Here is a 27,571-nt window from a genome sequence, read left to right as displayed (position 1 = left end):
CGGTAGCGCAAGTGAGGAAGTTTGGTCCTCTCAGGCCACCGTAGCGCCAATATGGCTGCGCTCGTGGAGAAAAGGGCTAATTCCAAATCAGCGAGAGCCAACTCCAGATCGCTCGCTCATGGAACGCAACGCAGAGTTTGGCCGATGGAAGGCACAGAACCTGAGCAAGGCGGATCTTAGCCGGAAGGGCAGTGTGGACGAGGACGCGGTGGAGGTGGTGGAGCTCCTGAATTCGCGGGAAGAGTTTTTCACCACCAGCTCCTGCGCAGGCCGCATCCTCCTTCTGGACGGGGTGAGGCTCCGGCCGGCGGAGCTTGTGCGGTCGGGACGGTGACCTCGGTCACCTGTGCTTCCAAAGAGTTTCTTGTTATCTCCCTGCGGCCCTTACAAGCGATGCTGTAATGCTAATAAGCTCCCCCCATCCCCCTGTGGTGGAACTAGCTTAGGTGGCAAAGCTAGAAAATTGGGTTTATAGAATTCAAGAAGAATTTGAGTCTCTAGTTTCTTGGGTCACATCCAACCACGCTCCAACCCGCTCTTACCAAGTCGCTGTCACTACTAGCTGGGCATCCTAAGGAAAAGGGGTCTCTGCCCCCTGGTGGTCGACTTCATTGTTGCAGCCCTGACCATTTTTTAGCTCTAAATGAAACAGTGCTTGTGGATATTTGGAGAAGCCTCTGGCTGGGAACTATTGACTGTTAGGAAATTTTCACGCTCTCATCCTCTTCCCGTCCCAGAAACAGAGGATAACTAGACAACATCGGTTGCATAGGATTTTGAGTGAGCGAACTAGGATAATTTATTTCCAACATTTAGCGTCACGCCTGGCCCACATGGCTGGTTAAAAGTTGCTTTACGTCCCGCTTGGTTAATCACCGAAGTCCCAGATTAGCAAGGTCTGTTCATGTTTATATTGCGCCCATCACTCTCGTGTTCATGGACACTCTTGCTCTCAAGCTAGCTGCCCACACCTCTTCCACCACCTGCTCTGCCTGGGATTTTTTCAGAACTTTTCTAATGAGTCTCTGAAGCACTATTTCTCTCCTCTAAGCCATGTTACACAACACATTCATTATACACGCATACATATATAATATATGTGTGTATGTATATATATAAAAGCATATATACATATATAATCATAAATAGAATAATACACTATATATTCATATGTTTGCCTTTAAAAGCAGAATTTTCTTGGCTAAATAGCCGTATACTTTCTTACTTTAGAAAATCCAAATTTATACTGTACTTTATTCTGCAATCCTTTCCTTTTTTAACGAATTGCCAAAATTGAACTATTGTCTTCTTTCCTGTTGCTGTGTTGCTCCTGTCTTTCACTTAGGAGTGTCAGTACGCAGAACTGAACTTAGGGTCTCGGTCATGCTTAGCAAATGCTCTACCGCTGAGTCACATCTCCAGCCTCCTCCTTACCTTATTTTATTTTATTTATTTTTACATTCTAAAACAGGGTCTTTTGAAGTTGCCTAGGCTGATCTTGAACACATTTAATAGACCAAGGAATCCTTGAACCTGTGATCCTCCTGCCTCAGCTTCTGGAGTAGCTGTTCTGTAATGCTTCCCCTATATCCACATACCTGAGACATAAGTCTCCAAGCTCCAGTATTCTGCCAGATGCAGAAAGAGGTGCAGACCAGCACAGTGCCCACTTAGCAGTGACTGTTCATCCTGAACTGTCTTGGGACTCTTTCTGAACCTCTTTTAGTTTATGTTTCTTGTTCTTTGGGGCCATTAATTTTCTCTGCCTTATTAGAAAAGAAGGAAAATGAAAAAAAAAAAAATCAGAATGAGAAAAACATAGATAAACCAGAGATGCTCCAAGTCATGGAATTAGATTCTGTCCGTTTGTTAAATGTAACCCACTCATTTGGCTGAGGTTTGTAGCCAGCACAAGGCCAAATACGTGTTACTAAAGTCTTACTATGAAAACCAGTTATTCAGGGCCCATCTGAGACCAGGTCCCAGAGGATTCTCCTGAGCTCTGTGTACCTGTTATTTCAGAGATAACAGTGATCTTCATGTATGTGGTTCTTTGCTCTTTCTTCGAGGTTTCTGAGGGAAGGATCTGTATATACCTATTAGAATTAGTGCTGCCGTGAAAGCCTTCCCAGGTCTTTGGCACATCACCCCTCACTTCTTTGCAAATACAGCCCACTTTAGGGATCTCAAGTGTGCAAAGGAGTGGCCCATCACACATGTCAGCAAATGGTGTGTCTTCCCTTGTTTTAGCCACACTGCTCTATAGGAGGTGCCCCTTCCCCCTTTTCATTCTCTATGATGAGATGCCTCCTCCTCATCCTTTTCTGCCAACTGCATGACCAGTGGGGCATGTGACCCCCGGTAAGTGTACTCACCTAGTGTTCATAAGGCCTTGGGTATCATCCCCAGCATCAAAACACAAACACAGAAGCAAACGTAAAACAGACGCTTGAGTACTTTTTACCTTCCAAGTCCTAAGTTATTTGAGTTGACCTTTCTTCTAGTTTATTTTAACCCAAAATATATTGAATTATTTTCATTAATCCTTTTGAGTACTAATTTATGAATGCTCATCATATTATACAAGACAAATGCACTTATTTCGTTCAAGTATTCTAATTAAGTTGTCTGTTGTTTTAGAGCACAAATGGCCCTGGAGTTCAGAAACAGAACTGTTGCTGGCTGCTGGTCACACACAAACCTTGTGTAAAAGATGATGTGGTAAGTTTTTAAATTAAAAAGTAAGCTTTAAAGATCCAGTTTAATAAGGAATAGAACATGCCTGTGTAGTCGTCCTGGCTTGAAGACTATGAAGTCTAGAAAGCCTTTGCTGCAGCTGTCCCGTTGAATTCTGGGAGGTGACCATGTGGAAGTGTCCACGGGCCTGCTCTCAGCAGAGAGTTTGGGCATTTGGCCCACTAAGTCCAGATCTCTCACTCGGCTCTGTTATTTAATAACTTTGTAACCTGGAAAACAAGAAGAAAGGACTTCACTCTGCATTGCCGGCTTCCGTGTTGGAAATAAGTGTTTATCATTTACCAGGATCACTTCTGGACACGCTCATGGCTGTACCCAGTGCGTGCTCTCCGACCTGGAGTGTTAGGTGAGCACAGGGAAGGCTGTTTCAGCCAGACACCTTCCCCTCTTGGTCTCTGTAGAAATCCAGTCCCTTCTGCATAGGAGGGATCCCTCCCCTTCATAGTCTCCTTAGGGCCAATATCCCACCCCACCTGATAAAAAGTAAATAAATGATTGAATAAGTGTAAGGAAACTTTAAGTCAAATAATAAAATAATAATGTTTGTAGTGAAAATGTCAAGAAAGCAGAAGACAGAGGTACCTCAGTGTGGGTGGTGAGCCTGAGAAGGTGGGTCGGAGGACGTACGGTTGACAGGACAGGATGGGGCAGCCATACCTCATGCTGACCTTTGGTTCCCTTAGATGGCAGCTTTGAAGGGTGCAACCGGCGATGCTGTTTTGAAGTTTGAACCATTTATCCTCCATGTGCAGTGCCGGACACTGCAGGACGCACAAACCCTGGTAAGACTTTGAGCTTGCTCTGCATTTAGGCGTCTGTCAGGAGAATTAATTTTAGACGTTAAGCCACCTTTTTAAATGATTTAATGTTGATTTATTCAGCTAACGTTTAGACTTAGCTATTTTCACCTGTTTGATTGCTTTAGTTATTTATGTCAAGTGCTAGGAGCAGGGAGTCCTGGTAATCCCTGGGGAAATAAAACAAGAACCCGCACGTGGCCTGCTGTCTCCCTCAGCACCCTTCCTGTGAGTCTCCTGGGCTGTGTCTTGGTTTTCTAGCTGAGTTCTACAGGAGAGCTCTGCATATTTGAAATCTCCCTGCTCAGTTTATGCCTTTAGCTTGCTCACATGTAGAGTTGTCTCATTGCAACTGTAATTTAGTGAGAACACTCTCTGCGTACCACAGAGCCTCTGGGGAGAGCTGTGTGCAGGTCCTGCCTCACAAGCTGCTCTGAAGAAGTCCCTGAAGCTAAGGCTCAGGAGGAAGGAACAGAGTCCGGCCTACAGTGGGAAACAAGGTTCCAAGCAGGTTAGAATGTCCCCAGTGCAGTGTCAGAAGCAGGAAAGGATTGGTATATTCACCGAGCAGATGGAGCAGGACATAGAGGGAGAGGAAGACGGAGATCCTTAGGGCAGAAGAACAGGTGCGCACTGTGTTTCGGAGCCTAGTTCTGCTGCATTGTAGTCAGGGCTAAGCTGTAGTGGCCACTGGGGATGTGTGGCATGGCCTAAGATGACATCACAGAACATGAGAGGGAGACAGATTCAAAATGTTTTAGCTTTTGCATTAGCAGAGTGATATAATTCAGGAATCCGACAGCCTGCAGGGAGGGTGGTTAAGGAAATCACAGTGTCACAGGTCACAGTGTCACAGCCCATAGTGTCACAGTCACAGTGTCACAGGTCACAGTGTCACAGCCCATAGTGTCACAGTCACAGTGTCACACTCACATAGTGTCACAGGTCACAGTGTCACAGTCACAGTGTCACAGGTCACAGTGTCACAGGTCACAGTGTCACAGTCACAGTGTCACAGTCACAGTGCCACAGTCATAGTGTTACAGCCCATAGTGTCACAGTCAGTGTCACACTCACATAGTGTCACAGTCACAGTGTCACCTCACATAGTGTCACAGGTCACAGTGTCACAGTCACAGTGTCACAGGTCAGTGTCACAGGTCACAGTGTCACAGTCATATAGTGTCACAGGTCACAGTGTCACAGCCCATAGGGTCACAAGTCACAGTGTCACAGTCACAGTGTCACAGCCCCTAGTGTCACAGTCACAGTGTCACAGTCACAATGTCACAGCCCATAGTATCTCAGTCACAGTGTCACAGTCACATAGTGTCACAGGTCACAGTGTCATAGTCCATAGTGTCACAGGTCACAGTGTCACAGCCCATAGTGTCACAGTCACAGTGTCACAGGTCACAGTGTCACAGCCCATAGTGTCACAGGTCACAGTGTCACAGGTCAGTGTCACAGGTCATAGTGTCACAGAGTTATAGCACCTCAAAGAAGACCCAGGTCCAGTTTACAGGGCTAATCCCTGTGGAGGCCAGATGCACTCTCCTGGGTCAAAGTCATGGTGGAAGTGTAACATGTAGACTGCATGAGTGTAACATGTAGACTGCATGTGTGTAACATGTAGACTGCATGTATGTAACATGTAGATCACATGCATGTAACATGTAGGTCGCATGTGTGTAACATGTAGACTGCATGTGTGTAACATGTAGACTGCATGTGTGTAACATGTAGATCGTATGTGTGTAACATGCTGGCTGCATGTGTGTAACGTGCTGACTGCATGTTGCAGTTCACTGCCTGTGAGCTCATCAGTGTTGCCCCTTCTGTCAGGTACTTGAGAGAGTAGAAAAGGCCCATGGTCTGTGAGGGAGGTTCGCGGGGACTGGAGCAGCCTGAGGAGATGGAGAGCTGGGTGACGTTAGGTGTGATCTGAAGGCCAAAGCAACAGGGATGGGGGTGGGGGGTAAAAAGCACAGGCAAACTCCCTCTGGAGCCTGGGTCATCGGATGGGCGATGGAGTCCCATGTCAAAGCCAGCCGAGGAGGAATGGGATTTAAAACAGTCCGCTGTGGGCGAGTGTTCTGACCTGGAGATAGGACCCTCCAGTACAACCCGTGTGGCACCCAGCACAGGGCACTGATGAGATCTCAGAGGGAGAGCCGTGTAGAGTAAGTTCTCCATGCCTGCACTTCTGATGTGTGAGTCTTTGACCATGAAATGTTTCAGAAGCATCCTTGGCCAAACTACCTGTTGTATATCAGTGTCCCTGTCTCCACACCCCTCCTGTAGTTGTGACTGCTTGGCAACCAATCTCTCCTTCACTGCAGAACCCCTCTGAGGGACAAAACCATGCCGAGTCAAGAACTGCTGAGCTGACAAGGCCTGTGCCCTGTAGTGGCTGACCAGACCTCCGAGGGCCCATGGCTGCGGCATGTTGAGGCCCATAACATCTTACAGCTGCGGTGTTAGGACTGGAAAGAACGCGGAGGGAGGGAGCTTTGTCCCTTCTTAGAGAAAGCACTTCATTGACGTTCGCTTCTGCCTCACATGGGTTGGTTATCTGCCCAGTTTACAGTCATTGTTCAGAAGCCCATTTACCCTCTCCTGGTGCCAAACACATGAATAGTTTTACAGTTGTCTGCTTCTTACAGGACAAAGCTGAGTCTGGCTTGTTGTCATACCAGAGCCTAGGGTGTCGTGTTTTCTTGCAGCATTCAGTGGCAGTTGATTCTGGCTTCAGGAACTCTGGCATCACCGTGGGAAAGCGAGGGAAGGTCATGCTGGTAAGGAGCCCTTGACAGGTCGCTTGTGCGGCTGCTGTCTTTTCACCCAAGCTCCCAGATAATGACTCTGAGTTGTTCATGAATACATACCTAGACCACAGTGTGGGCTTGTTCCTGCTAGCTCTAATTCATTCGTCCTGTTTAAGCGAGTCTGAGGTCTGTCCTGTGGCTGGGTATTGCTCCTCAGCTTCCTGTGTCCAACTTCCCAGAGTGCAGGTGGCGAATCTTCCCGCCTGCTGTCTCCCTGCATCCCTCTGTGTGTCCAGATGTCCCACGTGCATCAGCTTCCTGCCCATCAGCTTCTTATTGACAGGTGATGCTTCCATATAAGAGACTCTGTGGACACGGGTCTGTGAGTCTGGCATGAACAAGACTGTTAGGGCCGTCTGTTCCCTGTTCTTCCTCCTTCTCAAAATGCCTTACTGTTGTCTGTGCCCCAGACCTTCCCGAGAAACCCAGACGTTGGATTCGTATCCGAGTCCCTGTTTTTAACCACACTCTGCTTACTTTCAACCTGTTCCTTGCTCTACCGGCCTCGTGCTAAGTGACCAGGGACGACGGGATGAGTATGGTTGTGCCGTGTAGGCAGCCTCATAGGCGTCAAGTCCTCCATACTGGTAACCTCTGTCCTCTGCTGCACTTCATAAACGTGTGTGAGCTCCATCACGCCTGCCTCTGCTGACTCCTTGGAGCTCTAGCCAAGTGCAGCCCACAGCGGGGTTCTCTGCCCTCTGACCAATGATTGCTTATAGCTTGTTTGGTATCACTGCATCGAAACTGAGTAGTAACACTGTGTGATCTGCAAAATCAAGGAAATGTGTTATCTGTCCCTTCACAGGAAGTGTTTGCAGCCCTTGATCTAGACCCCAAGGTCCTTTCAGCCTTTGCTCTTTTTGTTCTTTCCTGGCCAAGCTGCTCCATTCTGCCCAATTCTGATGTCTGTGGTGTGTGCTGTCCGCACAGCACACACTGTGTGAACACTGTCAGATTCCCGCTCTGGCAGCTCCCTCCACTGTCTAGCAAGTAGCCCATTTCTCAACTAGAGGTGGCGTGCAAAGCGCATGACTAAGTAGTAGATGGAAACCTTCACTCCACAGCATCCTGGGCAGCCAAGGGAAAGCTCACACTTTTCTTTACCTTTCTCTCATTTTCCGTTTCCAGTCAGTCGCTGGTCTGATCTGGTCTGATCTCATCTGCCTCTGTGCCTTTGCCAGCCAGGCCCTGCACCTTGGCCCTGGTCCTGAACCAGCACTCGGCATCCATCCCTCCTTTCTGAGATCGTCTCCTCCAACCTTTCCAGTCCCTGACCAGTACTGCTGGAATCTCTCCTTTAAAACACCAGGGTTTCCCACACTTTTCCCTGATACTTAAACGTGTGTGTGTGTGTGTGTGTGTGTGTGTGTGTGTGATGTTCTAGCCATGCAGATCTGTTCCTCCGCTATTGCTGCTCTGACTAGAGCCTCCACTCTCTGTTTTTATGTGTGATAGAATTATCCTTGTCCCTGGAAATTCTACACAAATGCTTGCTTTGGTGTGGAGCTGAACCCAGACTTCACCGAGCATCTATCTTGTTATTAGCATGTTTTACTTGTGAGTGTGTGTGCACACATACAGGATTCATGTGCTGCTTCTGTCTGAACACCCAGGCTACGCTGTGATTCTGGGCAGTTGTTTATTTCTAAGTGTGAGTTCTTAGAGGCAGGGACCAGGCTGTGTTCTCCTGGTTTATCTTGGCTCCCTAGAAGCTCAGTGAAGATCCAGTACATGAGTTTCAGTTCCTCAGTGCAAGTGAGTTTTGTATGGATTTTTCTTTGTTTTCTGTTTTGTTTACTTCTGTGCTTCTCTACCCAGCTTTGGGGTGCACAGGGATGTACTGGCTGTTCCCACAGTTGCTGAGATCAGCAGCCTCATGGCACTGGAGAGGCAGCCATGCCTCAGGCTGGAAGCAGGGCTCCTGAGCCCCGGCAGACGCTCTAAGACACGCTGACTTTCCCTGAGGCCTCTGTTGATGTGTACTGTTTCTGTTCGTAAAGCTTCCTAAGCCACAGTGAGATTGAAACTGCACAAAGTTATTAAATCCTGTGTGTTATCTCCTTCTCTGAAAAGGATGTATAGACTGTCCTTGCAGAAGTCTGCTCCGGCTCCTTTGGTTGGTTTGAATTTGGTAAATTAGATGAAATCAAGGGCCTACATGCTGTAACGGGAGTCCACTGTTGGAACCCAACCCAGACAGGGACTTGTCTCTCATCTTCAGAGGCTCTGTTCCTCACGTCTAAACTCCTCTACTCCAGGCTGTCCGGAGTACACATGGATTGGAAGTCCCCTTAACCCACCAGGGAAAACTGATGGTGACAGAGGACTATATTGAGTTCCTGTTAACTACAGCGAATCAGAAAATGGAGGAAAACAAGAGAAGAATTGGAAGGTACAGTTAATTATTTATGCCATGTTATTCATACTTGACATAGGGATGCATGTTCTTTTAGCTTATGACCCAGACTTCTTATGTAGTCTCTCCCTCCATGGAGAAACTACAGGTCACTGTCATCAGCGGAACCAGAGCACTGTGCTATGGCCTCCACAATTACGGGAGGCTTCGCAGAGACAGTTAGTGTGCCCTCCAGCAACACTGCTAGAGACAGTCTGACAGTGGTGGGGCAGCTTGAGGGGAGTTGTGCACACTGCCCTGGATGTTGCCTAGACTCCCCTTTTCACTCTGACAGTGTCTTAGACCCCAGGCTAGTTCAACAACCAGCTGCTGTCATGGAGCAAATCAGGACCTGCCTCGTCGGTCAGCTGGAACGGAGATTCCAGTTCACGTCTCTACTGCTGCCCTCCAGATGGACCTCTGGGCAAATGGACGAGCATATGCGCCTTTTAACAGTGTTTCTGTAAATGCTGCCTTCCATGTTTGCAAGAAGTGCCACTCAACTACCCTAGGCAAGCTGTATCTGCGAGTGTGTGTGTGTGTGTGTGTGTGTGTGTGTGTGTGTGTGCATGACTGTGTATGTGTGAGTGCATGACTGTGTGCATGACTGTGTATGTGTAAGTGCATGTGTGTGTGCATGACTGTGTATGTGTAAGTGCATGTGTGTGTGCATGACTGTGTATGTGTAAGTGCATGTGTGTGTGCATGACTGTGTATGTGTAAGTGCATGTGTGTGTGCATGACTGTGTATGTATGAGTGCATGTGTATGTGCATGACTGTATATGTGCGTGAGTGCATGTGTGTGTGCATGACTGTATATGTGTGTGAGTGCATGTGTGTGTGCATGACTGTGTATGTGTGTGAGTGCATGTGTGTGTGCATGACTGTATATGTGAGTGCATGTGGGTGTGCATGACTGTATGTGTGTAAGTGCATGTGTGTGCATGAGTGTATATGTATGAGTGTATGTGTGTGTGCATGACTGTATATGTGTGTGAGTGCATGTGGGTGTGCATGACTGTGCATGTGTGAGTGCATGTGTGTGTGCATGACTATATGTGTGTGAGAGCATGTCGGTGTGCATGAGTGAGTGTGCATGTATTACATGAGTATGTATGTGTACATGCATGTGCATGTGAGTGAGCCAAATTACACTGTTGTAGAGGTCAGATGACACCTTTGTGAGTCACATGATTTTAAAGATTAAGCTCACGACATCAGGCCTGTGTGGCAACTTCTTCTTCCCACTGAGCGGTGTCGCTGTGGCTCGCCAGCACAGGCTGTCCGTTTCCGAGTGTGATTTCCTGTTTCCTTCTACCCACACCTTTGGAAATCTCACATCGAATCACTGTCTGAGTAGGCCTCAGTCGGTCAGCTTTCTTTCCATCGTCAAGCTGGTCTCAGAGCAGGGTCTAGACAGAATGTCAGTGGAGTGAGAGTCACCATGGCTGGTGTGCCTGCCTGAAACCGATAACTACCTGGAGATGTCCACAGCAGCCGGCGCTCCGTGTCCCACCCAATTACTCAGCCCTGCTCTTTCAAGTCTCTGTTGTGTTCTGATTGTGTTCTCTGTGACTTGAGTGTCACGCCACCTCCAAGAGGAGTCACCCACATCATGACACGGCATATACTTCATGGTAAGCCTCGGACCAGAGACTTTCCTCCTGTCACTCAGAGCTCTGAAGCCAAACACCTGGAGGTACTGAGGCCGCCCCTCGGTTGCTGTTCGACCTGTACCCGACTGGGGAGCTGGGGAGGGGCTGCTGATCCCTTCTGCACGCAGATCCTGGCCACAAAGCATGGGCAGTGTAACCAAAGCAAAGTGTGCAGACTGCAGACGTGAGCTGCACACGGACGCTCACTGCCACGAGCTCACTGTGCGCCAGGTAGACTGGGCTGTGGCGTGGGGTGGGGGTTCCAGAATGCAGGAAGCAACAGTTCAGTTTCTCCTGTTTTCTGCCCTGAATTTCAACACGTTTATAAATATAGCGCAAGATCAACTAACTCTACACCTGGCAAAGTTAATTGAGCCACGCTCACCAACCATAAAATCAAATTATGAGTTAAATCCATTGACTCAAAAATGTGTTTTGAGATGATAGTTTGTATGCCGCTATCAAGAGAGCAGGCTCATCATATAAAATCAGGGAAAAATTAAAGAAGGGCAAAAGTGTCTTAAGATCCTGATTACAGGAATACGTGTGGATTCAGAGTAGAGTGTGGGAACAAATTAGGGCTCCGGGGAGCGGCCAGATGCAGGCACAGAACTCCTGATCCTAGGAGGAAAAGTTTGTCAGCGTCGGGTGGGTACAGGGAGGGGTATATCCCATGGGGCCAGTTTTTTGTGGTTCAGACAACCAAGAGAATTGGGAAACCTCAGCCCAACAAATAACACTTATCAACCCCAGACTGCTGAACAGCATGACAATTAAAGTTAAGAGTTAAAGTACTTACAATATTCATGTGTGTGTGTGTTATATGTGTGCCTGTCTGTGTGTTGGTATGACATGTGTGTCTGGTAACATGTGGCACTTATGTGAGACTGGTGTATGTGTATATGTATGTGATACGTGCAGATGTGTTTATATGATATGCATTTGTGCATGTGTGCACGTGCACGCACATGTATGTGTATGGCATCTGTACCTGTGTGCAGGTGTACATATGTATGTAAATGTAAAGTCCTGTGTCCTGCCCTGTCACTCTTTGCCTTACTGCCTTGAGACATGGCTCCTCACCCAGCCTGGTGCTAAGACAGTGTCAGGAAGTCCCAGCAGCCTCCTGGCTCTTTTCTATGGGTGTCAGGATCTGAAGTCAGGTCCCGATGCTTATGCAGCAAGCGCTGTTACCCACCAAGCCATTTCCTCTTACCCAAAAATACCTTAGTGGAGGAAAGGCCTTGTTCATGCTCATGCTTGAGAAAAGCAGTTCCCACGCCTGTCCCTCTGTGGGAAGGGACTCAGCCAGCAGCCAGCAGGACAGTTCAGGGAGCATGGCCTGCCTTGGAAAGAGCCAGTCCAGACTGGAAGAGACAGGGACTGACAGACACTGTAAGATATTTCATACATAACGATTTCCAGGTGGAAAACTGGAAGTGTGTAGGTCTGCCTCAGACTACAGAGGAAGGGTTTCTTTGTCTGCTAACAGGAGGGTCGGACCTGCATCTAACAAAGCCATGTGGCCCTGAGTAGAAAGAAATTAACCATGTTCTTCTTTTCATCAACTGTGTAATAAAATATTAAGTAAAACAGAATAAAGGGCTGAATATATTGGCATATAATATTGTTAAGAATAAAGAAATCAGAAAGGCAAAGTAATTGAATCTGTTTCCAGCAGTTGATTTATTATTTTTTTTATCTTCTACTGTGGTAAAATATGTGTAGCAGAAATGTACCATTTTAACCAATGGTATTACATACATTCAGTGATTGGTATCCGTCACCACCCACCTCCAGAGCCCTCCTCCTGAACAGAAACTGCAGCCCTCAGTACCAGCCACTCTCCTCCCTGCAGCCCTCGAAACACCCCATGCTCTGGCTGCCAGACTCTCTGGTGACATTATGAGTCTGTCCTGTTGTGTACTCTGTGTGATGTGACAGTTTTGTTTGTTGCCGTGCTGGGATTTGAACCTAGGGCCTTGTGTGTGCTTCACAGGAAACCTACACAGGGAGCTGCGTTCCCTGACAGCCGACATGCTGGGGCTCTGCTATCCTGTAGCTTGCATCACTGACGTCTCTCTTCTGCTGTGTTTATGGCGCACATTCTGTTTCCCCGTGTGTCTGATGATGGGCAGCTGAAGCAATTTACAGCTTGTACCTGGGAGATGCCCCTGCGCTGAGCTCTGCTCTGCAGACACACTCCTCCCGCTTGCAGGTCGCTAGTTCAGAACTAGAGAAGCATGGTGAAGCTGTTTAACTCCTGGGGGCCACGCCCCTGCTGTCCACAGCAGATGCCCATGGTGCATTATCAGCAGCCGTGAGGACTTACAGCTCTGCCTTGCAGCAGCAGCGGGGTGGTGGGAGGCGCCCTCAGTAGGTTCAGCTTGTGTTTCCTAGTGTGTGGCAGTGTTCAGCATGTGTCTGCCATCCTCACAGATGCCTGTCCCATTTCTTGTCCAAGTTTTAGGTGGCTTGTTTTGCTCTGAAATGCAGGACTCCTTCTATCCGCTGGATGTCCAAGGCAGGTGATCGGCAGATACTTCTGCATCTGTGGACGTTCTGATCACTCTGCAGTATCTTTAGGGGCATGAATGTCGTAGATTCTTACGAAGCTGTTTGTTTGATTTTCTTTTGTTGCCTGTTTGGTATTAAGGCCAAGAAAGTAATCATTACCAGATTCAGTCTTGTAACACTTCCATTGTTTTGATGCTGGTCTGTTTGTTTCACACTTTGGGTTCTTGCATCTGGTCTTTGCAGGCATTTACACTAACTGGGAGGTGATGGCAGTGGTTAGTGACCGAGTAATGGGAGGGCTGGTGAAACCTTTTTCCACCACACCTCCCAGTCCACTCTGCATCAGATGAGAACCAGCCCGGTACTGTCCTTAGACAGTGTGGTGCTTGTTAGCAGCACACCAGAAATGAAGAGAGTGTCCTGTACATTGTCATAAAGGAAACGGCCTGGGTGAGGGTCACAGGGACTTGTGTGCTCTTCAGAAAGCTCGTACAGACAGAAATCAGTGCGGGGGTGGAGAGCTGGGTCCAGGACGCCCTGCTGGGAAAGCCTTGTAGCAGTGTGGGTGGGTTTTCTCACAGTGACTGAGGAGCTGCAGTTCTGCCCAAGGAAGGGGGCAGTGAAGGACCTTACAGCCAGTCACTGGGCTTCCAAGATGAGGCCCCAGGGCAGGTCTTCCGAGTACTGCCGTGTGGGAGGAGCTGAATGTCCTGAAGGAAGCAAGCAGCAGGCAGAGGTGGAAACCCAGAGCTCAACTAGACATGGTGTCTGCATGGCCGGCATCACCTGTTAGTGCTGCTCTCAAAGATGGAGGCCAAGAGAGATGTAGTCGGCTGAGGTGTGACTATATGAAGCGCTTTGTAATCATATATTTAATTCTTTATAGGTTTTATAACTGCCTACAACATGCTCTCAAAAGAGAAACAATTTCAAACTCACATTCCAAGATCGAAGAGAAAAGTAACCCAATTTGTACTCAGAAGACTAAGAAGAACCAAGGAAAAGCTCATGGCCCATCTAGTGCTGAGGACAACGGGGAGGAGAAGCTTGAAGGCAACAATGTCTTAGGAATCGGAGCAATGCTCTTCCTGGGAGATGCCTAAGGCTTTCACAGTATCGTCTGTGGTACACGGGGCTGCTCTTTATAAGAGCACCATAGTTTGCTGAGGACATCGACCCTTCGGGAGACGAGAGGTAACTTCTCTGTTTTAGAGAAATTTAAGTTTAAATGACTTTTCGACATAGCTTTGTATACATTTGCTCTCTGAAGACTGCTTTTTTAAAGCATATTAGGAGTCACTCTACAAATAAACTTTCCTAATTGGGTCAAGATTTTAAAGTACAGTGAGCTCACAGTTGGTATAAAAATGCATCTTCTTTCTTTTGTTTGTTCACTCTAATTATAAAACTTGGTTTGTAGGAGGCACACAGGCCACATGACACTCAGCAGCCACATTCTGGATGTAACATTTGAAAAGAGTTGTCCAGTTCCCCTCAACCCTCCCTGCTGCTAGCTCTCAGACAGACAACTCGTTAGTTGGTGGCTGTGGTTGTCAGAATGTGGTGGCCAGCCCTGGATAGACACCGGAGAGAAATGAACTTGTTACTGTATTACTGTATCAGAGGACAAAAAGATAAGGGTGGAGCCTGCTGCAATTCCTCCAGATGACATGGCATGACAAAAATGGCAGGCCCGTGTTTAAGGATGTTTAGGAGTCTGAAGATAGCTACCACCAAGAATGAATCAAAGGTGAGACTTTTTAAGGCAGTATTTCTTATATTTAGTCTCTAGTTCATGCAGGCATGGGCTACTCCACAGTGTACGCGCTAAGAACCAGTCAACCTCAAGGCTTTGGTACACTACCAACGGGGCTACCTCTAACCCCACACAGCAAGATAGTTTCAGCACAGGGGACTGCAGAGCTCGCAAACCCAGGAAGCCAGCTCTAGATAGTAAATGGGCACCTTCCCCCAACACAGCTGTTTAACTGTCCTGTCCTCATTAGGAAAAGAGGGAGGGACTGGTTCCTGGAATAAACGTTGAGGATCTCTGAGAAAATGACCACTGTCCACCCTCCTGTGATAGAGGCCAGAAGCGACTTTAATGGAATTGGATTGGGAAATAGTTCTAACACTGCCATGTAAGAAACACAATTAAAACTATATTCCTGTTCCACGTGGTGCCTTACACACGTGGTTGTTTCCTAACAGATTCAAACAGGTACAAATGCAAGCGTGTCAAAACCCAGTTGGATAGTTTAATTTTCTAGACGTTTGCCTGTTTTGTTGTGGTAAATATAATTTGGGGTTTGAATCTCACCTTAGACCACTTACTTCCCAAATAAAAGACATAAAACCTTTATATTTATAATAAGCCTTTAAAAGAACTAGAACTGGGCAAAGACCAGCCCTCTGTGCTGTTTTGTCTGTCTGTCTGACTGTCATTAATCCCAAATATCACTTGCCAATACCGTGTGGGTCAGTCCTGCCCCAAATGGCCGGCCATGCTCTCAGGATCACATCCTCGCTTTGTCTCCACCCTGGATAGTGTGCAGGGCTTCCAAGAAGCCTCCCCACGCTGCTTCAGAACGCTCTCTGTCTTTCCTGTCCCCTCTCACTACCCATCTTTACCAAGGCACAGAAGTGTGCTTAGACTCTCAGCCACACAAACATGGCCCAGCACCACCCTGGGTACAGTGAGGAAGCACTGTTTCTGTCACATTGTATTCCACGTTTTCACAGCGATTGGTAGTAAGAAATACTTTGTTTTGATTTGTAAATGTTTCTGTGTGTATGATTATGCAAGACCACTGTTTAGTTTACTGGTTGTACTGGGTGGTTTTGTGTGTCAACTTGACACAAGCTGGAGTTATCACAGAAAAAGGAGCCTCAGTTGAGGAAAGGCCTCCATGAGATCCAGCTGTAAGGCATTTTCTCAATTAGCAATGAAGGGTGGGATGAACCATTGTGGGTGGTGCCATCCCTGGGCTGGTAGACCTGGGTTCTATAAGAAAGCAGGCTGAGCAAGCCAGGGGAAGCAAGTCAGTAAGTGACATCCCTCCATGGCCTCTGCATCAGCTCCTGCTTCCTGACCTGCTTGAGTTCCAGTCCTGACTTCCTCTGGTGATGAACAGCAGTGTGGAAGTGTAAGCTGAATAAACTTTTCCTCCCCAACTTGCTTCTTGGTCATGGTGTTTGTGCAGGAATAGAAGCCCTGACTAAGACACTGGTTACTATTCTAAAATGAGAGGAGGTTGATAATGCAACTAATAAAATCAAAGCCCTAGGCTAACAGATGAGCTACAAGGTCACTTCATAGCTGCATAGTATAAGGTGGACTTTGTCACTGAACATGCCATCTCCTGCACAATCTCATGTGCTTAAATCCTTTGCTGCCCAAATGGTGGCGCTGAAGAGGACATAGACCTTTGTGTATTGGACCCATGCTGGAAGAAGCGGAGTACTAAGTGGAGATGGGGCAGTTTTAGATTTCAGCCAGGCCATACGGGGCAGGGCAGTCCCACCCAAGCCCTCTACCCCTTAGCCCTGGGGAGGAGAGAAGTTACAGCTTCACACCCCAGCCATTATGAAGTCTACCGCATTTCACCATGGTAGGGTGTGTCCCTTTAAACTTTGAGCCACAATGGACCTTCCATCTTTATGTGCTGCCTTTGAGCAGCTCATCTTCCTGCCAAGAAAATAACCAAAACAGCTCTTCTGCCAGAACAACAGGATTCCCAGGACCTAGAATTCTAAGATATGCTTCATGACTCACGGTGACATGGGCCTCTGATTGTGTGTGTGTGTGTGTGTGTGTGTATGAACTCCTTTTAAGATTTTATGTTGAAATTGTTTCAAAACTGAAGAAAACCAACAATTAAAGAATCTGCATACCTCTCAGGCTGATATATATATTATATATATATATATTATATAAACTAATATATATAATAAAATAAATATATAAGCAATTTATTGGACTGGCTTATAGTCTGAAGTCCAAACTAACTAACAATGGCCAGCTGCAAATGGGAAGTCGAAGAATATAGCACTTGTTTAGCTGCAGGAGGCTGATGTCTCAACTGGTCTTCTGTATAAGTTGGATTGGCAATAAGTACAATAGATGTGTTGGCAAGTAAGTACAAGCAGGCAAAGCTGAGTGAGTCTTCCTTCTTCCATTGTCCTTGTGCGTTCCTCCTTCAGAAGGTGTGGCCCAGATTAAAGTTGTGTGTTTGTCTAGGACTACGAGAATTTGTCATCCCACCTCAAAATCTAGACCAAAAGCTTGTGTCTTCCAGCCTCAAGTTCTAGGTCACAGGTGTGACTCCATTTCTGGATTGTAGTTCATTCCAGGCATAGTCAAGGTAACTGTGAGTGGCCATCACAACTTCCTTATTCTCCTGTCTCAAGTTTCTGGTTGCCAGGATTAAGTTTGTTCATGACACATGGTGTATATGGTACTTGGAATTGAACCATGCCTCATGGGTGCTAGGCAAGCACTCTACTCTGTGGGGAATATGACCAGGAATCTCCGTGGCTACCAAAATCAGTGGATGCTTACAGAATAATAACAAAGAAAGTTCTCAGTGATCAATACAGATACAAATTTTCTAAGTATTTTTGACCTGAAGTTGACTGAATTCTCAGAAGCATAGCCTGGCAATGTGGGAAGTCAACTGTGTCTCCTTTAATGATTTGGTTAGTGTGGTGTTGGCTGGATTTCTCCAACATAATTATTAATTAAATATTTTTCCTTTTGTAACTATAAGAAATTTGAGTATCACAGAAGAGAGAGTAGGAAGGCTGTAAGATCGGAGAACCTACTATCTAGTGGGAGACAATGTCTTCTAGATTGTAAAAGCCCAGAGACCAAGACATCGGCTATGGGACAGTGGCTTCTATTTGTGGTAGGAGTGCTGAACCCATATAACCTCAGTCATATGGCCAAGACCCGATGAAGTCAACAACTGTGAATAGCTGAATAAGGACAAGACCTGCAATAATGCCACCAGTTACATGCCAGCAAGGATGAGGCGACTCTAACAAGGCCACCCCCCTATTAAGAGCAGCAGGTGACTAGTGGCTGCTAAGAGAGAAACCACCTTCTCCGGGAAAGAAGCCCTGGAGTTATTAAGTTCAGCAGGCATCTCTAACCCCATGAACAGATGAGCTTCTCCCTCTAGACTCAGCAGGCTGTAAATGTGTAGCAATACTAACTAGAGAAGAGAACGTGAAGATGAGGGGTGGGTAAGTGCTGGCAGGGGAGGAGCTGGGAGCTTGAGCTGAAGATGATGTAATAAAATACTGGTGTATGGATTCCCAGAATATAATGAAAAACACTGGTAAAAGATAGTTGCGAGGTTCTACACTTTGAAATCTATAAATATCCTGCTTCTTTTGATCAAAGTCTCACCCACCTGACTCACTATCCACTCACATTCCACATCCAAGTCAGTTATTACATGATTGCTCCTTTATTTCTCTTCTTGTTACTAATTGGAGTTCTACTTTGTGTCATGAACATGAGCATCTGTGCGTGCTCAGGCACACATACACACACACACACAGAGAGAGAGGGGGGGGGAGGGAGGGAGAGAGAGAGAGAGAGAGAGAGAGAGAGAGAGAGAGAGAGAGGGAGAGAGAGGGAGAGACAGAGAGAGAGAGAGTCACACGTTTGCTGAATGGGCCATTCTATTCAATGATCTAAGAGTCATTGCTGTTACTTTATGTTAATGTTAGTATTGTCCAAAGTGTAGCCCACAGGAACCCCCAGGTTGCCCCTGTGTGTTTTCCAGGTGTTCTTGACTTGCACAATCAAGAAGATACTCCAGGCTCATCTTGTGAATCTCCAGCCCAAGAATCTGGCCCCTTTGGTATTTTGCCTTTAGGTGCTGCATTTGTGACAGTGTCTTATTTTTATATATAATTATGAAATTGTTCATCATATGCGATAGTTATTAGCAAATGATCATTGTGGCTCACCTCACCTTCAGGACACAGTGGCAGGAGTGCCCTCCTCTGCTTTCTTCTCTGCAACATGGGAGTGACAAGCTCCCATTAAAGCCCTGGAGTGTAGCCCATGATAGCCCATAATCAAGCTCGGCGCTAACGACTAACCCCCGGCCTCTCTCCAAGACACTGGGACAAAAATAAACTGCATGTGTGTCTTTAGAGAAGTCCAACACTGGGAGATCAAAAACTTAGTGAACTTCCTCATCGTAACAACAGGTTCCTGCCTGCTTCTAGTGGTATGCCTTTAAATTATCACAGAATTCTCTCCCTTAAAGTTATTTTTCTCAGTGATTCATCTTTAGCTTGAAATTTTACATAGTTACAATAGTTACAAATAAATGTAATTCTAATATTGGAAATGAAACGTCTTAGCTGGACGGTGGTGGCAAGCATTTTAATCCTAGCAGTCAGGAGACAGGCAGGCAGATCTTTCAGTTTGAGGCCAGCCTGGTCTATAGTGTTCCAGGACAGCCAGGGCTACACAGAGAAACCCTGTTTCCAAAACCAAGGCAACAATAATAACAACAAAAAGAAAACAATAGGTTCCTAAAGCCACCTATTTTGTCTGTGTGTTGCTTTAACTGGCATAAACTATCGATGCCTCCCACAGCAGCTAGAATGTCTGTCGTCAGAAGTTTAACCGGCTTTTGGAAACAGCGGCAAGAACAGTAGACAGAACGCCGACTAATTGCCAGCACTGGCCACCAGGAGGCAGAGTAGCACACAGTCCAGGGCTGCCTGGGAGTCGCTGCTGAAGTTCAAGAGCTTGGCTGTGCTTCTTTACAGTGTTAGAAATTCCCAGAGGTTTAGTTTTTAAAAAGACATTGTAAAACCAAATTCTATTGCTTTTCATAAATAAGGATATATAAACTAACATTTTGGTCACTTGGCATTTTAATACTAAAAAGCTATTTATCAGGAGTGTGTGAAACTGATACACAGAAGTGAAGACTAAAAACAAGTCTGCTTCAACTTTTAGTCTGAGGTGTGTATGCGTGTGTGTGTCTCTGTGTGTGTGTGTGTGTGTGTATGTGTCTGTGTGGTTGTGTGTGTGGTTCTGTGTATGTCTGTGTGTTTGTGTGGTTGTGTGTGTGTGTCTGTGTGTGTGTGTGTCTGTGTGATTGTGTGTTTGTGTGTTTGTGTGTGTGTGTGGTTGTGTGCATGTCTTTATGTTTGAGTGTGTGTGGCTGTGTGTGTGTGTCTGTGTGTTTGTGTGTATGTCTGTGTGTTTGTGTTTTCACTCATTGGTATGTAAGTAAAAAATTCATCATCTTATTTGTACAATTTCAAAAGATGAATGTGTGTGCATGCTTGTGTGTATGTGCACACACTCACTCGAGCACACACACAAACGTGAGCTCATGCACTTCCACTAGAGTAATTGCCCTTCCAGGACATTTGTATTAAATCTGGAAAGAAGAGATAATTATGGCTAAATTCATTAGGACTATATAGATTTTCACGTAAATTGTTTTCTTCTATGAAAATAAAGCCCCCCACTTTTCCCACGCGCCTTTCTATCTTTGTGTTCACTATGAAGCTTAACACTGAGCAAACAATGCTTCAATAGCCACATTTAATAATCCAATCTAAATAATGCACTGCTGTCCATTGCAAATAGCCATTCTAAGTGTGTGGGTGTGGGTGTGGTTTTGTGGGTGCACATGTCCATGTTCTGACCAGGCAAGAGGACAGCCTCTGATGTTTCTCGGGAGCAGTGTACCCTATTTTGAGATGGGGTCCCTCACTTGGCCAATTGCTCACAGTTATTCTGGGCTGTCCGGCCAGGGAGCCCAGGAATCCCACTGTCTCTACTTCCCTTAGAGCTGGGGTTACAAAGCAGGACTGCACCTGATTTTTTACATTTTTGCTAGAGAACAAACTCTAGACTTCCTGGTTGTACCCGAAACACTCTCTCTGTTAGGTAACTGAGCGTCTTCCCAGACCGGCCAGGTAATTGTTGACATCTTGGTTTTGAGGGTCTTTTCGACCCTGGTTTTCTCTGAGATTCTAAAGCTGAAGGTAAATAGTGCCTTTCCAACTCGGTGCAGCAGCGATAATTCCGAGAACATCACCGAGGGGGTGGGAGCGGGAGGGGGGAGGGAAAAGACTGTGGCCGGGCTGTAGAAAAGTAGAAACCAACTAAGAGAAACTGGAAATTAAGGCTGGTTAGAAGTCCTGCCCTTCCTGTAAATAACGTGTGATCAAATGTCGAGAAACAGGTGATGGTTTCCCTCCTTGCTACTGCTACTAAGTGCTAGATGGAGCTCCAATAAGATCTGGCTCGCCCGCATCATCTCTAGTTTACACGTTCCGTTTAAAAGACAAAGGAGCATTTTTGTTAAACATCGCATTTGTATTCCCACTTACAATCCAGCAGAGGAATTTGGCAGGCGCTGCTCCGTGAACTTGAAGCGCTTGCTTTCTGGCCTGGCTCCTCATTGGGCCCTGAGCTTAACTGCTTCTGCAGACGCTTCTCTATTGCACTCCGGGTAAATCAGTCCTCTAAATGGGAAAAGGGGACATTCTTTCACTAAGGGTGAAGAATGGCTCTTCAAACGGGGCATTTCATCAGCCGTTTGTTTTTTCAGTGACTTCTTTTTCTTTAATCTTTCCATATTTTTAAAATTAAAGAAGCCTCATATGACCCTGATCCGCACTTGTTGGTCGGTGGCCCGCTGCCCTGCTGACGTGAGCAATCTAAATATAGGAATGAGCGGATCCTGCATATCGGTTCTTAAATCACGCTCTTTCTGTGGAAAACACACGATTCAGTTTAATTACATCATCTGTCACTCCCCAGGACAGGGTTTCCAGCAGGGCCAAACAATTCTGAAGCCGGTTCGTGCCGGTTAAAGAGGGCTCATCAGAAGGGATCTGTGATACTCAAACAGCGGAGTGGCCGTTCTGATTGATGCTGTGCAATGAGGAACGAAGAATTCTTCCCCAGGCCCCACATCATTGAGCCCGGCTGTTTTAAAATAATGGACGTGTGTCTTGTCCCAAACGCTCAGAAGGAAAATGTGTTTCTATCAACGAGGGTGAATGGATTAAATGACAGCAAATGACATCAGGCGAGGCTGTAGGGTCCTGAGAGCAGGGATCCCGGGCTGGAAGACAGGAATCCCATGACAATAACAGTTAAAATGGGTTTCCACACCCAAATCATTTCCACTGTTTCTTTACAACCAGAAAAGACAAACATTACCAAGGAACTTTCCACAGCCTCATTGGCGGGAGTGCCAAGTTTTGCTATTAATGTAGAAAGCAGTAATTACGTTTTTAAAAATGACAACTCTGGTAATTATACATTTAGAATATGAATCCGAATGTTTAATTAGGTCATATCACTATAATACCAGCTTGCTCCAGCAGCACGCCAATTTCTAGCAATTCAAAGAAACGCAGGCAGAAAGGCTGCTGTGATTGTGACATTAAAATAGAATAAACCATAACACACACATTATTCCTTAAATATTTTAATGTTTACCAATGTTATTGAGTAATGAAGTTTGTCATCATGGCTCTTTCTTCCTAGATAATTACTCTGGCAGCAGTGAGTGCGCGAGAACTCCTGTGTTTCTTCCAAATTAAACTCAGAGCTAGACTCAGACATACATTTGAGCGCGGTTGTGTATATTTTAATATGCCTAAAGTGTATAATATGTTTCTTAAATTAATGACATCATACTCTATGTTAGGCAAGTACCTCTCACTCTGCCCTGTATTAAAGACCTGCGTATTACTGTTATTTTCACTTCTTCCTATTTTTCATTTATAAAATCCCCATCACTTGGCTTTTTTGTTTGTCTCATTAATTACTGTTTCCAAGCTGTACACAGTTCCATTATGTCGTAGTCACAATTAGGTTTTTAAAGCTTGTTTGAAATTAACCCTTCCTTCTCTAAACCACACGGATGTGTATTTAATAGCTTTATTTCTTGCAAACAGAAGATGGCCGTTGGTCAGTTACGGTCTTTGCCCCAACCCTCTCTCTCCTCTAATCAAGTGGAGTCCTTTCTAACAGCTGTGCTGAATGTGAAGACCGCCTGAGAACCAAATCCTGTAATATCACCTTTCTCTCCCCAAATGTGCCCTTTAAGATGAAACATTAGTCAAACGGATTCTGCAGAATTCATCTGCGTATGTTGGAGACACAAGCTTTTAAACACAAACACTATACGCTTCCTTACATCGAAGCAATGATTTACCCAGCCGATCGAAGTAATGATTTACCCCGCGCAGAAGGCTCGAGTGCTTTTCCATTTCATCCATAAAAGCCAGGTTTTTAAACCTGGTAACTGCTGCTGGGCTGCTGGACAATCCTGCCTCAGTCCCTCTGCCTCTGCCCTTAACAAATGTTACAACTCCTGTCTTAGTAGCTGCGTCTGCTAAAAGCTACATGGGGCTGGGGGTAGACACACACACACACACACACACACACACAGAGAGAGAGAGAGAGAGAGAGAGAGAGAAAGGGAGAGGAAGAGGGAGGGGGAGAGAGAGAGGGTGGGGAGAGAGATCTGAAAGCAGAGTTGACCGTGTCTGGCAAACCTGCCTGACCTCCCCGAAGTTGGAAATGTCTGATGCCTGGGATTGTAGCTTTAAACAGAAAGCCTGTGTTTAACACGAAGGACCATTTCAGCTTTCGGTAATCGTGCGTGATACAAGAGAAGGTTAGGGATGCGGCCTTTCTCTGTACCACCTCCCCACCGGTTAAACAGGGCCTTTGTTGTCACCTTTTTTAATTTTGCAAACGTGAAACAACAGAATGCTTTCAATTTCTCCTGTGTTCAGTTTCCTTAATTCTCCCCAAACATTAGCAAATGGCAGGCGGGATTGGGGGGGGGGGGCCTCTGGGTTGAGGCTCCTCCGACATTTAACCCGTCTTTAAGCCTTCATTTGACTGGGTGCTTCTAGCCTGTATAGATCTGACCCCCGGAGCCACAGGGGAACTCTTGATTTCAAATCGCTGTGGAGTAGACACAGCCACCAGGGCAGACTTTGTCCCACAGTACAGTTTCCATTTCCTATACAATCCCTCAGATACTCTACTGCAAAGGGTGTTGAAAAGTTCAGGCTCCTCTCAAATCTTACCGTTGGCTGTCCGTACCTGAAAGTTATCAGTAAGAATTACTTGTTCCACTTGGAGACCAAGGAGCTAGGCACGTGTAACAATGCTCAAAATACACACACTGTTGTCAGGTTTACACTGGGCATTTCAAATGCACTGTGGACTCTGGAATATGAATTATGGTCCTGTTTATGTTGAAAGGAATGGGTAATTACTAGCTATAAATCAGTCTGCTATCTGGAAAGCACAGCCTTCTTAGTCTAGGCATCCACATAAATACGGAAAAGTTATATTTGTTTGTTTAATTCTAGTTTTAGACCTACGCTGAGTCTGTTGGGCTTTGTGAAGTAAAGCCTGTTAACGTTTGAAGTTTCCAATCTAAAATAAAAATATTTCATTGGATTTAAAAACCATATGTATTTCCCACACCAAGTATTTGCTAAACATACTAAAAGAAGGTTGTTTTATCCACTAGAAGGGAGCAAATTACTTAGGATGCCCTCCCCTGCTCCAACTTGGAAGTGTGTTCTTTACTCGGCATAGCTTCGTAGCTTCGGAGGCAGAGAGCAGGATTCTGCTGCTAGCCGCTTACCTGGATAAACAGATGTGGAAGAGCCCTGTATTCTGCAACTCCACTACCAAGTGTCTGTTCTGAGAATCTGGGGAATTTTTAAGCCAGGTATGTTTCCTGAAGCTGGCAGTTTGTTCTGAACCTTCCCCGGGACATAAAAAGTTTTATTAGGAAGATGTTTTAAAAGTGGGGAACAGTTGCTATTCGTGCCGAAGGCCGCAGGCTGTACACGAGCCACAGAATCCTCCTCATCTGTGTGGCGAGCTTGCCACATTCAGAAACAGTTTAAAGCGAGCGTTTACACAGAGACAGGATAAAGCGGTTAGGGGAATTCAGGCTAATGAAAGGCAGTGCAGGTGTGGGGGGAGAGGACTGGGTCCTCTGACTGCCACGGGCTGTCATGGGCTGCCTTCTTCTTTATGACATCCTACCCAACCTCCGCCTCCGGATCTTCATTTGCAGGGGCATTAAGAAGCTTGGCAGGCAGCCTCGTGGTCTCTCCTGTGAGCTGGTGTATCTGTCTGTCTGTCCACTACTCCTACTAACCTTATTCTTTTTCAGAAAGCAACATCATGGAGGTTGGAGAAGGAACTCAGTGACTGAGAACGCTGGATGCTCCTGCAGAGCCCACATGCTGCCCCAGCACCCACGCTGAGCAGCTCACACTGCCTCTGAGTCCCCCCAGCACCCACGCTGAGCAGCTCACACTGCCTCTGAGTCCCCCCAGCACCCACGCTGAGCAGCTCACACTGCCTCTGAGTCCCCCCAGCACCCACGCTGAGCAGCTCACACTGCCTCTGAGTCCCCCCAGCACCCACGCTGAGCAGCTCACACTGCCTCTGAGTCCCCCCAGCACCCACGCTGAGCAGCTCACACTGCCTCTGAGTCCCCCCAGCACCCACGCTGAGCAGCTCACACTGCCTCTGAGTCCCCCCAGCACCCACGCTGAGCAGCTCACACTGCCTCTGAGTCCCCCCAGCACCCACGCTGAGCAGCTCACACTGCCTCTGTGTCCCCCCAGCACCCACGCTGAGCAGCTCACACTGCCTCTGAGTCCAGCGTCAGGGACCCTGACATACTCCTTGGGCCTCGGCACACATGACATCCATACGTCCATACACACAAATAAAAATTAAAGTGAAAAATACATTTTAAAAATATAAGACAGTATTTTTTTTACTTCTTTAATATAATACTGCATTTGATGTGTATTCATAACTGTTTTCAAAGAATATTGAATATTAAATATACACATGTCTTGTTCAGTGGAAAAGTTACATTAATCTCAAAATAGTACCTGTATTATAGGTGCCTCGATTTGTGGATTAGTGTGTTAATGAAATAATTATGAATATACAGTTTAGTGAGTACTAATATAGAAACATGCGATAAGGCACACTGAAATAGGAGTACACATACATGTGATGTGTTTCTAGAAATAATAACTTTCCCTGAGCCAAATCTGCCGCAACTGAAAGAAATGGCCTGTGAAGCCTTTATGACATTTTTTAAGAAGTCAGATCCTCTGAAAGGTCAGAGCCCTTTCTAAAACCGTAATAACCAGTGACAAATGCCCAGGTTTACTTCAGGATACTATAGTCAGTGCAATCAAAAGAATTCACACTTCATTCCTTGGAGACTTACCTCTCTCCCTCCCCCCTCTGCCTCCCTCACTCCCTTTTTCCCTCCTTTCCTTTTCCACTCTCCCTCCCCTCTTTCTTCACTTATTCCCACTATCTATGAGTTACTGGGCTAGCAGGGTAGAGATGGGATTTGATGTCATGAAAATGGCAGCCCACAAGTGACACTCTTTACAAAAAGCAGCCTCTTTCCACCTCCCTTCCCCCTGAAATAATAACAATTTGCTAAATTGTTGGGAAGTTGTTCTAATTCCTTGTCCAAATTATTACTCGCCCTTTAGATTAGAAATGAGGCCAGGGTTAGCAATCAGCTATAAATGGTAGGATTTCTCAAGTATGAAGCACTTGTCTGATTGTGAAGTGGAGGCCATTACTGCCTTGATTGGGCCTTTTTTTTTCCCCCTTCCAGCTTGCTTGATTTGTGGTTGAGAGCACATATTCACTCCTGTACTGTGAGCAATCACAGCTTCCCCCCTCTCATTTTTGCTCAGCGATTTAGGGTCCAGGAGTCTGGCACAGCTGCCACCTTTTAGCCACCACCATGCAGAATGTGTCTTTAAAAGGAGTGGGGGATGGGAGCAGGTAACCACTGTGCATTCCTTAATGCACCTATTTTCTGAGCCTCAGAGAAGTTTTTTCACTTGAAATAACAACCATGTTGGACCTTGGACTCCTACACTCAATAAGTAAGTTTGGAAAGAGCCCTGCAGCATACATTCCCATTTCTTTAACTCATTAGAAATAAATAGGTGTGGGGTCCAGATCCAAGACTGTGGCACCAGGATGTACATTTCCTACGGTGCTAGCATAATCGTTTTCTCTAGGAAATAGCACAAAGATAGGTACATTTCTCTATCCTTGTCAGGTGGTAGAGAATTTAATAGTCTCCCCAAAAGTTTAAGGACCGGAGTAAGAAGGGATTCAAAGCTCCTCAAGTTTCATTTTGTTAAGGTCAGAAATGACTTGAGACAATTTCTAACATAAGAGGACCTCATCAAGAGTATTTTGGTTAAAAAAAAAAAAGAGTATTTTGGTTAAGAGGTAAGTTCAGCATCTCTTACCGGGTTGTGAGATGCATTAGAAAAACTCAAGAAATAGGAGTTTCAGCGTTGGGAGGCTGATCATCCTGGGAGCTTCTGGGTTCCTAATAGTGAGCATCGACTACTCTGCTTCTGACCCTGCTGCCCCAAGTCAAGATGCCAGAATTATTTCCGGAGTTAATACTTTCTACACACATACTGTCCAAGCCTAGATCACAAGAAGAATGAGGGTACAGTGAGGCTCAGAGACTGTTCACAGGAGCTATTGCTGCTCAACATCT

General features: G+C 46.1%; 1 protein-coding gene across 4 annotated transcripts; it reads left to right on the top strand.

Annotated features, from left to right (window-relative positions):
- The first annotated feature begins 41 nt into the window (after positions 1–41).
- On the top strand, positions 42–24,635 carry TYW3 (tRNA-yW synthesizing protein 3 homolog). Of its 4 annotated transcripts, XR_013975008.1 has the most exons (8): positions 42–292; positions 2,641–2,721; positions 3,441–3,539; positions 6,281–6,352; positions 8,644–8,777; positions 13,840–14,147; positions 14,374–14,703; positions 24,515–24,635. XR_013975008.1 is itself a non-coding variant. In XM_080915770.1 (6 exons), exons 1-6 carry the CDS (start codon positions 119–121, stop codon positions 14,054–14,056), a joined length of 777 nt encoding a protein of 258 aa, XP_080771896.1. In that variant the 5' UTR covers positions 42–118; the 3' UTR covers positions 14,057–16,007. The 4 variants fall into 4 exon arrangements, 2 of the variants coding, with proteins under 2 accessions (XP_080771896.1, XP_080771897.1); XR_013975009.1 differs by having other exon boundaries at positions 13,840–14,703; XM_080915770.1 differs by lacking the exon at positions 24,515–24,635 and having other exon boundaries at positions 13,840–16,007.
- Positions 24,636–27,571: the final 2,936 nt, after the last annotated feature.

This window comes from Micromys minutus (genome assembly GCF_963924665.1).
Source record: "Micromys minutus genome assembly, chromosome: 4".
Lineage (NCBI taxonomy): Eukaryota > Metazoa > Chordata > Mammalia > Rodentia > Muridae > Micromys > Micromys minutus.
This window is presented reverse-complemented; position numbering and strand designations above follow the sequence as displayed.

Excerpts from the sequence above, each read along its gene's own strand:
- TYW3 (XM_080915770.1), top strand. The coding sequence starts at position 119 with ATGGAACGCAACGCAGAGTTTGGCCGATGGAAGGCACAGAACCTGAGC. Across the intron at positions 2,722-3,440 it reads CTTGTGTAAAAGATGATGTG|ATGGCAGCTTTGAAGGGTGC; the intron begins GTAAGTTTTTAA and ends TGGTTCCCTTAG. Across the intron at positions 3,540-6,280 it reads TGCAGGACGCACAAACCCTG|CATTCAGTGGCAGTTGATTC; the intron begins GTAAGACTTTGA and ends GTTTTCTTGCAG.